Source organism: Geotrypetes seraphini, chromosome 8, assembly GCF_902459505.1.
Source record: "Geotrypetes seraphini chromosome 8, aGeoSer1.1, whole genome shotgun sequence".
Taxonomy (NCBI): Eukaryota; Metazoa; Chordata; class Amphibia; order Gymnophiona; family Dermophiidae; genus Geotrypetes; species Geotrypetes seraphini.
The window spans coordinates 112,876,630-112,891,304 of NC_047091.1; the positions used below are offsets into that span (position 1 = coordinate 112,876,630).

At 42.3% G+C, this 14,675-nt stretch overlaps 1 protein-coding gene across 6 annotated transcripts in view; it reads right to left on the minus strand.

The window, feature by feature from the left end:
• TCF3 (transcription factor 3) overlaps nt 1–14,675 on the minus strand; it is a 288,408-nt gene that overhangs the window by 21,046 nt on the left and 252,687 nt on the right. For all 6 annotated transcript variants that reach the window (XM_033954328.1, XM_033954326.1, XM_033954331.1 and 3 more), the window contains exons 13-17: nt 7,987–8,065; nt 6,678–6,751; nt 5,508–5,714; nt 3,722–3,839; nt 1,049–1,199 (exon numbers count right to left, since the gene is read on the minus strand). In XM_033954328.1, the coding sequence (XP_033810219.1) occupies nt 1,049–1,199; nt 3,722–3,839; nt 5,508–5,714; nt 6,678–6,751; nt 7,987–8,065 (629 nt within the window). The remainder of the gene's footprint in view (nt 1–1,048; nt 1,200–3,721; nt 3,840–5,507; nt 5,715–6,677; nt 6,752–7,986; nt 8,066–14,675) is intronic.

Sequence of the window (14,675 nt, forward strand, 5' to 3'; positions counted from 1 at the left end):
TACTGTGGTGTGTTTGCATTAGTACACAGGACAGATATGGGAAAAATTCATAAATTTCATAAAGTATATAACAAGACCAAACTTACAGGCACTTGGCAACAAACATTATCAGACTGGTAAAGCATAAGTTATCAAATTTAGAGTTAGTCTTACATAACTGTTCTGCATGGTTATCTGACCAAATTTGTAGTTAGTGGGGCTTCTTCCATTACAACTCAGTATACAGGACAATGTTCTACAGTAAGAAGAATCTACAAGATCTATTCAAGAAAGCATGGGACAATATTTGAGATCTCTTAGGGAGGAGGAGATGATAATGGATGATGTAGTGGGGCACACTGGATGGTCCAGATGGCCTTTATCTACCTTCGTGTTCTAATCTCCAAATTCCATTTTGTACAATCCCCTCTTCCTTAAATTGTATATTCTACACATACATAAAAATAACTGGGATTTGGAATTTCTTTTCTTTAAGAAATTTGTCATGACATAAAACAGTCAACTTTTTCCAAGTGCAACATCAAAAGAAGAAATCCATAGTCAGATCTTCCCCCACCCAACCAATTAAACTTTTTTGTATATGGAGTCATAGCCAAATTGAATGATAAAAGGCAGCACCTAAGAAGATGCCATATCAAGGACAAACAGTTTATCAAGATATAGCAAGCCACCCTCCATCTTATCAGGACCTTCACAATCCAAAAGATTATTAAGTACAGGCATATCCTCTCCACCCCCCCCCTTCCTATGTGGGTAATCACACCAAATGTGGTCTTTCTAACCCAATTCCACATCTCCAGAGCAACTTGCATAATCAAATCCTCCTTCAGTGCAAAGAGCAGCACTAAAGTAATATCATTTCAAAGTCAACTTGTCTTAAAACTTTGGCATCTCCATATGCCACATTTTTATAATACTCAAATGGTGGTGAGCTGACTGGATTGAGAATATGTGATGAGGACATGACTGGCTGTCACCCATGCTATCAATCCTCTAGAAATGGCAGACAGACTTTCCTTCCCCACCCAAAGCAATAGGAGGGAGAGACCTGTTTAAGGAGCATCTGGTCCTGTTGCGAGAAGCCTTCAATTCTTTCTTTTCATCATCTGAATGGTCGTTGATCAATGTGTTCTCCTCATCCTCCTTGTCTTCCCGCTTTATCTCCACATCCCCTGCAGAAAGATTTGCTCTTCCCAACCCTGTAAGGCCCACAAGTTATTAAAATGTCACCAAAACATATCACAAAAAAACAAAGTCCCATGCCATTTGCCACTTGAAGCTGCAGTACTGGCACTCATCCTGATATACACACACACACGGTTTTAAAGGGTTGGATACAAAACAGCATGGGGTCTCATTTCTAAATATCTGGAGGAGGAGAGCATTCAAAACTTTCAGTTTAATATTAGGAATTGCTGATCTGTTGATGATAAAGGATCTGCTCCCCCAGGTTGCTAGTCTGATTTTTAGGATTCCATCAGACCACAAGAACAGAAGATGTATCTGACTGGGTCAGATTACAACGGCCATCAACTCCAGCATCAGCATCCTGTTTCTAACTAGTCAGAAGTATCTGGTATGATCCCAAGGAGCAGCAGCTCAATTTCATAAAACTTAATGCAGGACCAGAGACCTCTGTAGCTAGGAGCAATTCCCAGTTGGGCTACATACTATATCCAAATTTTAAGTGGTGGTTTCCCAAATCTATGTGGCTAATTATTCATGGACACTCCTCCCGTAGCTTACCTAAATCCTTTTTAAACCCATTCACAACAAATATACATTAGATTTGCACACACTAGGGTTGACTTTGATGCACTTTCTTCAAAAAAGGCAAAAAACTGATGATGAAACATAATTCAATGCAAAGCAAATATGGGTAATCAGTACAAACTCAATCTACCCCAGCCCTTAGTAGTAATTATAGCCCATAGACCAGGCATGGGCAACTCTGGTCCTTGAAGGTCGGAATCCAATTGGGTTTTCAGGATTTCCCCAATGAATATGCATGAGATCTATTTACATGCACTGCTTTCAACGCATATTCATTGGGGAAATCCTGAAAACCCGATTGGATTCTGGCCCTCAAGGACCAGAGTTGTCCATATCTGCCATAGACTGCCAAATAACCATGGCCTACTGTGTTTAGGAACATGACATCTCAATGATATTCTACAACTTGTTAAGAAATTTATTCTACAACATATACAAATCTATCATAATAAAACGCTAAGCACGCATGCACACTCCTACCTGCGTGATCCGTAGGTCCTTGGCTGGCAGGAGTGCGCATGCGCGCTTAGCTGTGCCAGTGGCCGGCACAGAAATTGTAAAGCGCAGGCCTCCCTGCTCTCCAGCTCTTCCAGGCATCGAAGTGGCAGTCCTCCATCCAGTCCACCAAAGAGGCTCTTCTATGTGCCCTCCTCTTCAAAAAAGCCTGCTAAGGATCGCGGCCAGCTGAAGCGAACCTCACAGGCCACACTGCACCTCGGTAGCACGTTCCCTCTGACGCACTGGATCGCGTCAGAGGGAACGTGCTACTGAGGTGCAGAGTGGCCTGCGAGGTTCGTTACAGCCAGCCGCGATCCTCAGCAGGCTTTTTTGAAGAGGAGGGCACACACGAACTACCAGGAAGCAAGATGCTGGACAGGGGGAGCAGGTAAGGGGGTGCTTCTGGACAGGGGGAGCAGGGAAGAGGTGCTGCTGGACACGGGGGGAGGTAACAGGAAGGGAGGCCTACTGCTGGACAGGAGGAGCAGGGAAGAGGTGCTGTTAGACAGGGGGGGATGTAAAAGGAAGGGAGAAAGCCTACTGCTGGACAGGGGGAGCAGGGAAGGGGTACTGCTGGACAGGGGGGTGGTAAAAGGAAGGGAAAAGGCCTACTGCTGGATAGGGGGAATAGGGAAGAGGTATTGTTGGACAGGGGGGTGGTAAAACAAAGGAAGAAAGGCTGCTGCTGGACAGGGGGAGACGTAAAAAGAAGGGATAAGGTGCTGCATAGGGGGAGCAGGGAAGGGGTGCTGCTGGACATCGGGGAGGTAAAATTAAGGGAGAAGGGCTACTGCTGAATAGAGGGAGCAGGCAAGGGTTGGTGGTAGACAGTTGAGGAAAGAGAGAGACAGAAAGCGGCCAAAGAGATAGAAAGAGAAAGAAAGAAAGACAGACAGACACACACATCTATTCTAGCACCCTTTAATGTAACAGGCTTAAAGACTAGTATACAAATAAAGCTCATGCAGAGTCATTGAAGATGTCCTGAAAATCAGACAAACACATGGATTTTCAAACTATCCACATGTAGTGAAGTATACATGTACACAAACCCCAATTGACAGCCTCTCCTCTCCTTCAAATGTACACTTGCTGGTCTACTCCAAGCAAATGGTGGTTCTCTGCACTAGCTGCTGTTCCTACGTGCTTTTGTTTTTGTAATATTCTTATGATGAAAGCCATTACTGGGAGTGCAACTCAAACTTTCTGCACACTGCAGCACACTGTCACCTCAGTAAAGGTAATTTCATGCCTATGCCAATGTGAAACATACACCCCGAATCAAATGCCCAAGCTAGGCTGAGTTGCTATACCTAGTCACCTTCCAAGAGACTCCCCTCCAGAGATCAGAGAAATGGCAGCTTGAAAAGCTATATGATGCAGTATTGACCAAGCACAGTGGGAGAGGGGAGGAGGGAGTAGTAGCACAATAGGGAATAAGGCAGCTTACCAGCGTATGTGTCTTGCTGTCTGCTGAGCTCAGGAAGTGAGCTGGGCTGTGGCAGCGTGGCATGATTCCTAAGTATACTGGGAGTGTTGGCCAGGTTATCTTCAGAGTGAGTAGCCACCTATAAAAGCAGTATCAACACAAATCTTCAAATGATGAAATAAAAGCTCAACATTTGAATGAATTAGAAGCAGGACTTAAAACAAATTTTTTTATATGGATTTTGACTTCAAAGACATCACAAAACATCCAAATTTAGATAAGTTAAATGTAACCCACAAATTTAAGATCTAAGGAAGTACTTAAATTGTTTGTATATAGGCAGTTCCCGGGTTATGAATGAGCTACATTTTTTTTAAACAATTCTTAAGTTGAATTTGGATGCAACTCAGATCCTGTACAGTACAAAGTCTAATAAAAACATTAAAGAAACGGTCCTCTAAATAAAGCACTGTAGTTTAAATAGAAAGAAGAGATAGGTTTACACTTACTTTCTTCATCTGTCCTACTGTTCCTTCTCCACATCCAACATGTTTTCCTCTCATCTCTCTTCCCCATGCATCTGTACCTCACACCTCTCCCATCATGTCCAATATTTCTCTCTCCCTCCCTATGCTCAACAATTCTCCTCTTTCTTCATTTCCCCATGTGCACCATCTCTTTCCCTCTCACTCAAGACACCCTGCTCAACAATTCTCCTTTTCTATGCCTTCCTTCACCTCAACATGTTTCCCTCACTCCCTCCATTCTTTCATCCTATGTCCCAACGCGCCCCTTTTCCTCCTCTCCCTTCCTATGTTCTGTATCCCAAATTTGTGCCTCCTTCCCACAGGTGTTTACCTCCTCTGGCTGGTTCCCTCTTCCCAGTCGCACTTCTCTTCACAAAGCTGCGGCTGCAATTTCTACACTGCCTGTGGCTATCCTGGAAGGCTTCCCTTTGATGTCAGAGGGAAGGCATCCGGGTCAGCCATGGGCAATGTGCAGTAGCTGCTGTTTGCAGCTTTGTAAAGAGAAGTGTAGTTGGGAGGAGAGAGCCGGCTAGAGGGAGACACAAATTTGGAACACAGAACAGAAGTAAGCCGTGATGAAAGCCGTGTTGAGACATGGCAGGGAGGAAGAGGGTTGCATTGGCACAGAAGGGAGAATCAGGACCCTGGTTCATAAGTCGGATATTCTTAACCTGGAAAATGCCTGTATATAATTCTTAAAAAAAAATTCAAGATATGTCTCTCTCTGTATATACACACACATAGGAAATTAATAAGTATCCCAATGATCTATCTTATTCGAAGCTCTGTATTTCTTAGTGGAACACCTTAATTTACACACAATCCTAGCTCGGCCAGGAGTATGAAGTCAAATGTTTGCTATCCTAAAGCAGGTTTCTGCAGAAGTCTAGATCTCATCTCCCTAAAGGACCTGAAGAAAGTCCATCCAGCTTGTTAAGCTGGCACGTAATCAAAATCAGCACTCTCTGGAACTGCTAAACATAACAGGTCTGAGAACCTAATCATCTTTCAGAAATGCACATCATGTTTAATGCAGTTTCACTCCTACACCCACTGTTTCCAATACAGCAAAGAATTACAGTACATTTTTGTCTTATGCTCTAATACAACATTTTCAATCCTGGCAATGTAGCACTGAGGTGAGGCCCTGGGGACCTTGTCAGTTTTACACTGGCTATGTGAGCCTGCCCAATAGCAGCAGTTACAAAAGTAGAATCAAAACCAAAAACTCATTCAACCTCAACTATCCTCCAACCTGTACTTTACAAGCTCCCACTCACCAGACTTGAATGCCTGTTTCCTAGAGACATGACTGCTGGGGAGAAACCCTGGCCCAGCCCAGTCACTGCTCCACCGCTGTGGCTCTGAGCTGTTCCCAGCAGACTGTGCATGTCACTATGATTACCAGGCAGGGGGGCATTCTGTCCCACTGCATGGTTCCTCAGCACATGGATGGCTTCATCCAAGCGGTCTTCCATCTTGTTTTGCTTTAAAAACATTGACAATTACAAAGTAAATAGATTTGCTGGTAGCACAAGCTTAAAACAAAAAGATCCTGTATGGTATATCTCGTATTGCGAGGTATACAGCTGAATGTCAGCAGATCAGTAACATTAAATTACTGGAGAGCAGGCAGACAAATATATAAAAAATATAGGCAGACACTTGCATTGTCTATAATCTGGGTGGTGCAGTGCTGCTGCAGGAGACTCCTGTGCAGCTCCTGAGACTGATCAGTGTGACGTGAAACCTGACCATTACATATGTACTAAATCCTAAAAGGGAGCTTGTGTCTGCGGTACCCTATTGAAAGCTGTCACTGTGATGATGGGGTTATAAAACACAAAGGAGGTTTGGGCCCAATGTAGCCTGGAGGAAAAAGGAAAGTTCACCCTGAATTTACTCACTTAGGGCTGGTTTTATGAAGGCGCGTTAGGGCCTTAATGTGCGGAATAGCGCACGCTAAAATGCCCCACGCGCTAGCCGCTACCGCCTCCTCTTGAGCAGGCGGTAGTTTTTAGGCTAGCATGCGCTAATCCGGTGCGTGCGCTAAAAACACTAGCGCACCTTCGTAAAAGGAGCCCTTAGTTTCAGAACCTCTTGTCACCAACAGGAGTGAGTAGGGGTTAGGGTAGGTTCAAAATAAGCTGAAATGCACATATCCAGAACAAATGCTTGGCTGAAACAAAGTTCATTCTCAGGCATGAAACAGGTTAAAAAGCAACCATATGGAAATTTTTCCTTTGTACATTAATAGAAGAGACCCATTTACCAGCATTTATCTTAACTTCATGCTGAGTGCAAGCCATGAAATAAAGATGTAATAATTTAGAAGTTGCATAGCTAGGTCTCTGGTGAAGAAGTCATGGGGAGTCATCTTCCATTTTCATAATGCATCCTACATGAACTAAAACTAGAATACCCAACTTGGTTTCCTTTGAAATACTTACTAAATTATGTAGCGTCCCTTCATAATTAGGAGATAAGGCACCTTGTCCACTTGTTCGGGGCCACTGCGATGTGCCTGAAAATAAATTGCTTTGTTTAATTGCAACCCTTATGTAAACACTAGATGGCACTACCACACTGGTGACTGAAGAGCCCTAGACAGTGAACTACCTGCATACATTGCAAAGAGGATTCACAGAGCCTGATAGAAAACTGTAGCAGTGCTAAGTGGTAGGTTGCAAAATGTTCTGCTGCCTCCTGAGCCCTCTCCTCCTCCCTCCAATCCCCTTAGCTGCCTTTTGCTAATGGCAAGGCAGCTAGGACTGTAGTACCACATAACAAGAAAAGCTTTTATCATATAAGAAAAGGAACCAGTGCTAAGATCACGTCTCACTACTGTCCCCATTTTATAGCCATTTCTCCTCTCCCCCAAAACCTCCTTCTCAATTCACATAATGAAGGGCTATGACTGGTTCACATTAGGGTATTATCTCCATCCTTCACTCCTATTCCTATATTTGAATGAGAAATGTAAGTTCTGCCTAGAGTCTATAACATGCAGGATGGCTGATCATTTGCTGCTGATTATAAAGGTTAATTCTGTGTATTCTTTGGGAATATGTCTGGTGCACAAGCACAACAGAAAAAGTTTCATGCAAATCTTGACAATCTGAATTAATTCCCCTATGCTTAGGTAAGTCCAATTACCCTCCCTTCAAAAAATAATTGGGCCATTTTATTCCAGATTATGCACTAAAAACCCTATCACACTCAAATTATTTGACTTCCCCATGCTTCAGGTTATTTATTAATCGTCTTATTTGGGTTAAAGTTCTTTTGGAAGCGGTCATACACTTTATATGGTCATCAATAGAGAATGGAGTGGTTTCCAAAGCACTCTTCAAGTGCCTCAGGTTGCAGGGAAGCTCAACAAACTGAACTTTAAACAGCAAAAATTTTAATGTTCCTGAAAATTCTCAGATTAAGCAGCATGGTAGAAGAGAAATGCGTAAAAAAAAAAAAAATCAACCTGTAAGTACCAGGCTTTGAGATCTAGGAAGGAATCATGTAATGGCTTGTTGAAAAGCAAAAATGCATTTCCAGCACCAACTCCCCCTCTACCCTTTCACAAGGGACTTGTTTGTACGCCGCGCTATTTTCCATTCAGTTCAGGAATCCTTAGAGAGCTCCTCCATTTAGTCCCCCCTCCCTCTCATACCAAACAACCAAGCAATTAAATACTCTTGGAAAAAAAAAAAAAAAAAAGCATCATCCATGCACACACACACACACACACACACACACACATACCTGCCAGTCCCTGAGGGGATCCCACTGGTGTGGAGGGGGTTGAGGAGAAATTATTGCTAGAATGATCTGGGGAATAAATCTGAAGAAAGAAAACTGATTAGCACGCAATATTTTTGTTAACACACTCCTATAAAAGAAGAGATCCTGTCTCTCAAATTCACATTCTAAATCAGCTTTGTGCTCTACTTGGTATGAAGAGACTCTTCAAATCAGCTATCCAGTACCAAAGTGAGCTCAAAATAGATTCAGTATGCACCTAGTTCTGTAGTTTCCTGGTCACAACTGCTCTATTTAAAATAAAGAATGACATGGGGACAAATATTTCTCCGTTCCCGCAGGAACTCAATTTCCCAATCCCTGCGAGTTTTGTCGCTGTCCCTGCCCCTGCCCCATTCCTGTAAGCTCTGCCTTAACCACACAAGCATCGGACACTTAAGATATTAAAGTGTTTGAGGCTTGTGCAGATGAGGACGGAGCTTGCAGGAATGGGGCAGGTACAGGAAAAGAACTCATCAGGACGGGAAGGGAAAATGAGTTCCCCCGAGGGCGGGAAAAAATTTGTTCCCGTGTCATTCTCTAATTTACAAGTAGAAAATCACTTAGCAGGTATTTTCATTCCCCCTGATATAAGGGGCTCTAGGACAGATGGTATTAGGGACAGGCCCAGCCAGTGGTTTCAAACTCAAACCATTTGCAGGGCCACATTTTGGAGGTACTTGGAGGGCCTCAGAAAAAATAGTTAATGTCTTATTAAAGAAATGGCAATTTTGCATAAAGTAAAAACTCTTTATATAGTTTATAAATCTGTCCTTTTGGCTAAGTCTTAATAATAATATTGTAATTTATAGCTAAAGAGACATATGATCAAGAAATTTTTGTGATTATGATAAACATACCGAGGGCCTCAAAATAGTACCTGGTGGGCCGCATGTGGCTCCCGGGCCGCGGGTTTGAGAACACTGGGCCAAGCCATTCCCTGTTTTGCCAAGTTGTGCTTATAGTAAGGATGTGCATAAGCAAAAAAAATATTCCAGATTCTATGGACTTTCATGATTTTCATTTTGTGTTAATTTCAGACATTTATTTAAAAAAGTTCTAATGCACATTGAATACAGGCAAATTGATTGTATGCATATTAATTCATAAGTAAACATGCATTAAAAAAAACAACAATTGTGTGCACTAAATTTAAGGTGTGCTAATAAACATGGTTAAATGCACATTCCTAGTCGGTAGACTTATACATTCTACTTTTCTGAAACCATGTCCCCATCCATATACACTAATCATAAAACTAGGTTTGGCTTATCCTAGCCCTGATGTGATAAACATAAAATTTCCCCACCCCCTCTAAAAGAGCCCATCATCTCAGAGAATGAAATTTTGAAAGGAGGAAGACAAAAATACAGATCACTGCACATAAAACTAAAGTGAAAACAAAGGACCAATATACAACACCAGACTTAGGTATGGAATCCCAGGCCCACCAGAGGGGGGGAGGGGGAGAGGGAGAGGGAGAGAGATGTTGTTTGGTTGAGGGAAGGAGGACCAGAGGAGAAGCATGCAGGAGGAATAGAGAAAAAAATGTTGGACTGGTGGAAAGGAAGGAGAAATGCTGGACTGGAGGGGGGCCAGAAAGGAGGAAGGGAAAGAAAAATGTTATACTGGGGGGAAAGAGGGAAGGAAAAAAGATGTCAGACCATGGAATTAGGAAGGGAAGGAGAGAGAGATAGGAAGGGAAGACAAGGAAACATAGATTTTGAGAAGAAAGCAGAAAAATTGAATGTTAAGTTAATGCCAAAGATTGATGCAAGGCAGAAAGTGAAGACAGAGAGAAAAACAGTCAATGGACAAGACGACCCTAGAAACATAGCTAAAAGCACAGAAATATAAAGTCAACAGACAATATAGTGATTGAAATGTGTCAATTCTGAGAAAGGAAAGATGTTAAACTTTAACTGTGAGGGCCGCAGAAAAAATAGGGTACTTGGAGGGCTGCAGAAAAAAATAGTTAATGTCTTATTAAAGAAATGACAATTTTGCATGAGGTAAAACTCTTGGACAAAGACCAGCGCCCTGAGACTAGCCCTACCTGCTTACGTTCTGGTTCAGCAGGAACTTGTCTAACTTTGTCTTGAATCCCTGGAGGGTGTTTTCCCCTACGACAGACTCCGGAAGAACGTTCCAGTTTTCTACTACTCTCTGAGTGAAGAAGAACTTTCTTACATTCGTAAGTAATCTATCCCCTTTCAATTTTAGAGAGTGCCCTCTCGTTCTTCCTACCTTGGAGAGGGTGAACAACCTGTCCTTATCTACTAAGTCTATTCCCTTCAGTACCTTTAATGTTTCGATCATGTCCCCTCTCAATCTCTTCTGTTCGAGGGAGAAGAGGCCCAGTTTCTCCAATCTTTCACTATACGGCAACTCCTCCAGCCCCTTAACCATCTTAGTCGCCCTTCTCTGGACCCTTTCAAGTAGCATCATGTCATTCTTCATGTACCAGTGCTGGATGCAGTACTCCAGGTGAGGGCACACCATGGCCTGGTACAGCGGCATGATAACCTTCTCCGATCTGTTTGTGATCCCCTTCTTTATCATTCCTAGCATTCTGTTCGCCCTTTTTGCCACTGCCGCACATTGCATGGACGGCTTCATTGACTTGTCGATCATAACTCCCAAGTCTCTTTCCTGAGAGGTCTCTCCAAGTACTGCCCCGGACATCCTGTATTCGTGCATGAGATGTTTGTTACCTACATGCATCACTGTACACTTATCCACGTTAAACCTCATCTGCCATGTTGATGCCCATTCCTCAAGCCTGATTATGTCACGTTGCAGATCTTCGCAATCCCCCTGTGTCTTCACTACTCTGAATAACTTTGTATCGTCTGCAAATTTAATCACCTCACTCGTCGTACCAATGTCTAGATCATTTATAAAGATGTTGAAGAGCACGGGTCCAAGCACTGAGCCCTGCGGCACCCCACTGGTGACGCTCTTCTAGTCAGAGTATTGTCCATTAATCCCCCACTCTCTGTTTCCTATGATCCAGCCAGTTTTTAATCCACGTGAGTATTTCACCCTCGATTCCATGGCTCGCAATTTTCCGAAGTAGTCACTCATGCGGAACCTTGTCAAACGCCTTCTGAAAATACAGATATACAATGTCGACCGGGCCGCCCTTGTCTATCTGTCTGTTTACTCCCTCAAAGAAGTGCAGCAAGTTCGTCAAACATGATCTCCCTTTGCTAAAACCGTGCTGACTGGTCCTCATCAGCCCATGTCCATCAAGGTGATCAATGATGCGGTCCTTTATCAGCAATTCTACCATCTTTCCCAGTACCGAGGTCAGATTCACCTGTCTATAACTTCCTGGATCTCCCCTCGAACCTTTCTTGAAGATCGGCGTGACATTCGCCACCTTCTAGTCTTCCAGAATCTTTCCCGATTTGATCGACAGATTGGCTACTAGTTGAATCAGTTCAGCTATGGTCCCTTTCAGTTCCTTGATGACCCTTGGATGGATGCCATCCGGTGCTGGGGTTTTATCGCTCTTAAGCCTATCAATCTCAGTGAAGAATCTTGACCACCAACAATAATGGTATTGAAGTCCAAGGGGGAAGATATTTGAAGCAAGGAGCAGATGTCCGTCCAAACTTTAGAACAAAAGGTTCGAAGCATCGGGCAGTCAAACAACATATGACGAAGTGTACCACTTGTAGTACCACAGGACCAACATTTGTCTGACGTGTTAGGACTGAGTTTAGATAGTCTACTAGGAGTCCAATAAGCTCTGTGTAGAAGAAAAAAAGATGTTTGAAGGAAGGACGCAGCTCTACACAATGATGAAGTACTTCCTCTGTCATATCCAATTGCAGCTCAGAATTCCATCTATTCTCTACCTCTCGCGGTCTCGATGATTTTTTTGAGCCATATGAACTTGTACCATTGAGACGCCTCCTTCGGTTTATGAATGATGGAGATACACAAACAAAGGACTCTGATAGTCTGAAGCATATACTAGTCCTCACAGCTATAAAACTCATCCTATCCAATTGGAAACATCTGGAATCTGTGGAATATAATGTGTAGTGGAACACAATCTACATGAATGCCAAATTCGAACGCATCGCAGCAGAAAGATCCTACTCATTAAAAAAGTTTGAACGCATATGGGCCCCTTTGTTGGATCTTGCTAAACTGCCTTATTCTCTCACGGATTGACTTGCCATTGTCTAGGGTCTCTTGATTGATATACATGGTTATATATTTCTGACAATGTTTGCATATATGGGTAGAACCTGCTGCTAACTAACTAATGATTGTCTGTAGTAACACTGTAGTATGCTTCCTTTACTGACATACAGATGTTACCAGTGCATTGTGATACTGTACTCAGGTCTTTCTGCTTAGTCTATTTTCTGTTTGCTTTCCTTTACCTTCCTTATCTTCTTTCTTCTTTTCTAATTATTATTCATAATGCAAATTTTCCCAGAGGCATTGTATGTCACTCATCTTTATTGATCTGATTTGTATATGTTTATTATGATGCCACATATACTTCTATGTTCTGTAACTGAAAAACTTTAAATAAAACTTCTTGAACTTAAAAAAAAGCCTATCAATCTGCCTACACATCTCCTCTAGTTATGCAGATGATTTTATGATCATTATTCCATTTGCTATTTCTCTTTCTGAAGTTATTCCTAAAGCAACAGAAGTATTAGGTCTAATGTAGCAATGAATGACTGAATTTAGACTGAAGCTTAACTCAGAAAAAACCAGGTTTTTTGTAGCTTCACCGCGCCTGTTTGATACTAAAACATCATTGTGTATAAATAAATTCAGCTATCCTATTCAATCTACAATTAAGGTTTTGGGAATAATACTGGACCAGGGCTTGACTATGAAGAACCAGGTGGACTCTTTGGTCAGAAAGGGTTTCTTTACTCTTTGGAAGCTTCGGTCCATTAGGGCGTATTTTGATGTTTCATCAATAGTCAGCTTGATTACTGCAATATTGCCTATTTCGCAATTTCCCAGAAGAATATGCAACGATTACGAATAGTACAAAATGCGGCGGTCAGGCCGACTTTTAGGTTGAAGAAATATGATCACATAACACCCTCCTATCGAGTACTGCATTGGCTGCCAATGGAGATGTGGGTGAAGTTTAAGTTTGGTTGCTTCTGTTTTAAGGCTTCGTTCGGTTTAGCTCCCAAATATATAATTGATCTTTTATCTTTTGCAACCAACAGACATATGAGAAACTCGCATCTGAATTTTGGTTTTCTGCCTGTTAGAGGATGTAAACTTAAAAAACATCATCAAAATCTTTTTTCATATCAAGCAGCATTATGGGGTAAGGATTTAGAACAATTGCTTTTGCTTACTAACACTTATGGGGAACTTAGGAGACATCTAAAAACATATCTGTTTTCGAAGTATTTAGGCAGCTAATTCATAAAAATTTTATTATGCACTATTTTGATCATTTTAGTGTCTCTAATTATTGGCTTTTAACTTTTTTAGTTATATTCAACTTCTTTTATTATTGATTTTTTTAAACTATTGTAAACTGCATAGAACTTTATGGCCTTGTGGTATATACCGCGGTCCCGCCCCTTGTCTGACGTCAGAGAAAGGGCGGGACCGCCGGCAGAGGAAGCAGCGCAGCACAGGGCTCAGAGAAAGGGCGGGACCGCCGGCAGAGGAAACAGCAGGGCTCACTGGCATCTGGAAACAACGGTAGGCAGCTTCTCCATGCGGGGGGGGGGGGGGCTGGGGGGTGCGAGCGGTCCTTCGGGGTGGGGGTGCGAGCGGTCCTTCGGGGTGATGAATCGGACGTCGGGGGGGGGGGGGAACTATGTAAAAAAAAATTTGTACAACGCGCTCACGCATATAACGCGCATGGTTATACTCGGTTTGTAAAATCATGTATAATGCGCGCGTTATATGCGTGAAAATACGGTAATCTGATTATTATTATTATTATAGTAAAACTGTTGATGCCTTTATGTAGAATATTGATTGAAATTACCCATGTGAATTTTGTGCTTTAGTAAAAACCCTGAATAGTGAATCGAAACTGGATGTTGGGTGATAGGAAATTGATTTAATTTTCATGTCAAAACCAGTACTGCACAACTGACCTCTTACAATACTTGAACTTGTTTGGAAAATGTTTCAAGTGTGAATATAGACTTGGACCTCTGACCACCGAGAACAGAGTGAGGTGTGGTAATCTCTTTTTGTGTAAGTAAAGGATCATTTCCTACTGGCATGTGGAACTGCAAAGCATGCTTTTGATTCCATTCCTTACCACAACATCAGAATTGGGGGTTTCAAATCTAGCACACATGCTCCATTCAAGCAAATTGTGGAGAGCAGCTGAAGTCAGGTACATGATATCTTCAAGTTGACTGTTGTACCCCTTGATGCAGTTTAGAATAGCAACAAAACAGAACAAATATATCCAAATACAATGCATCTTTCTCCTTTTGCTGGCTGTTCACTGGCAGTGTGAGTGGTGGACAGTATTGCTGCCCGATTCAGGAAAAAAAATTTTGATTCGATTCAGCCTACTGAATTGGTTTTTCGATTCGATTTTCCTGCCCAATTGGGTGTTTTTTTCAAACATCCTGGTGGGTTTATTTTATAGCCTCTTCACCCCCTTTGCCTTCTCCTAA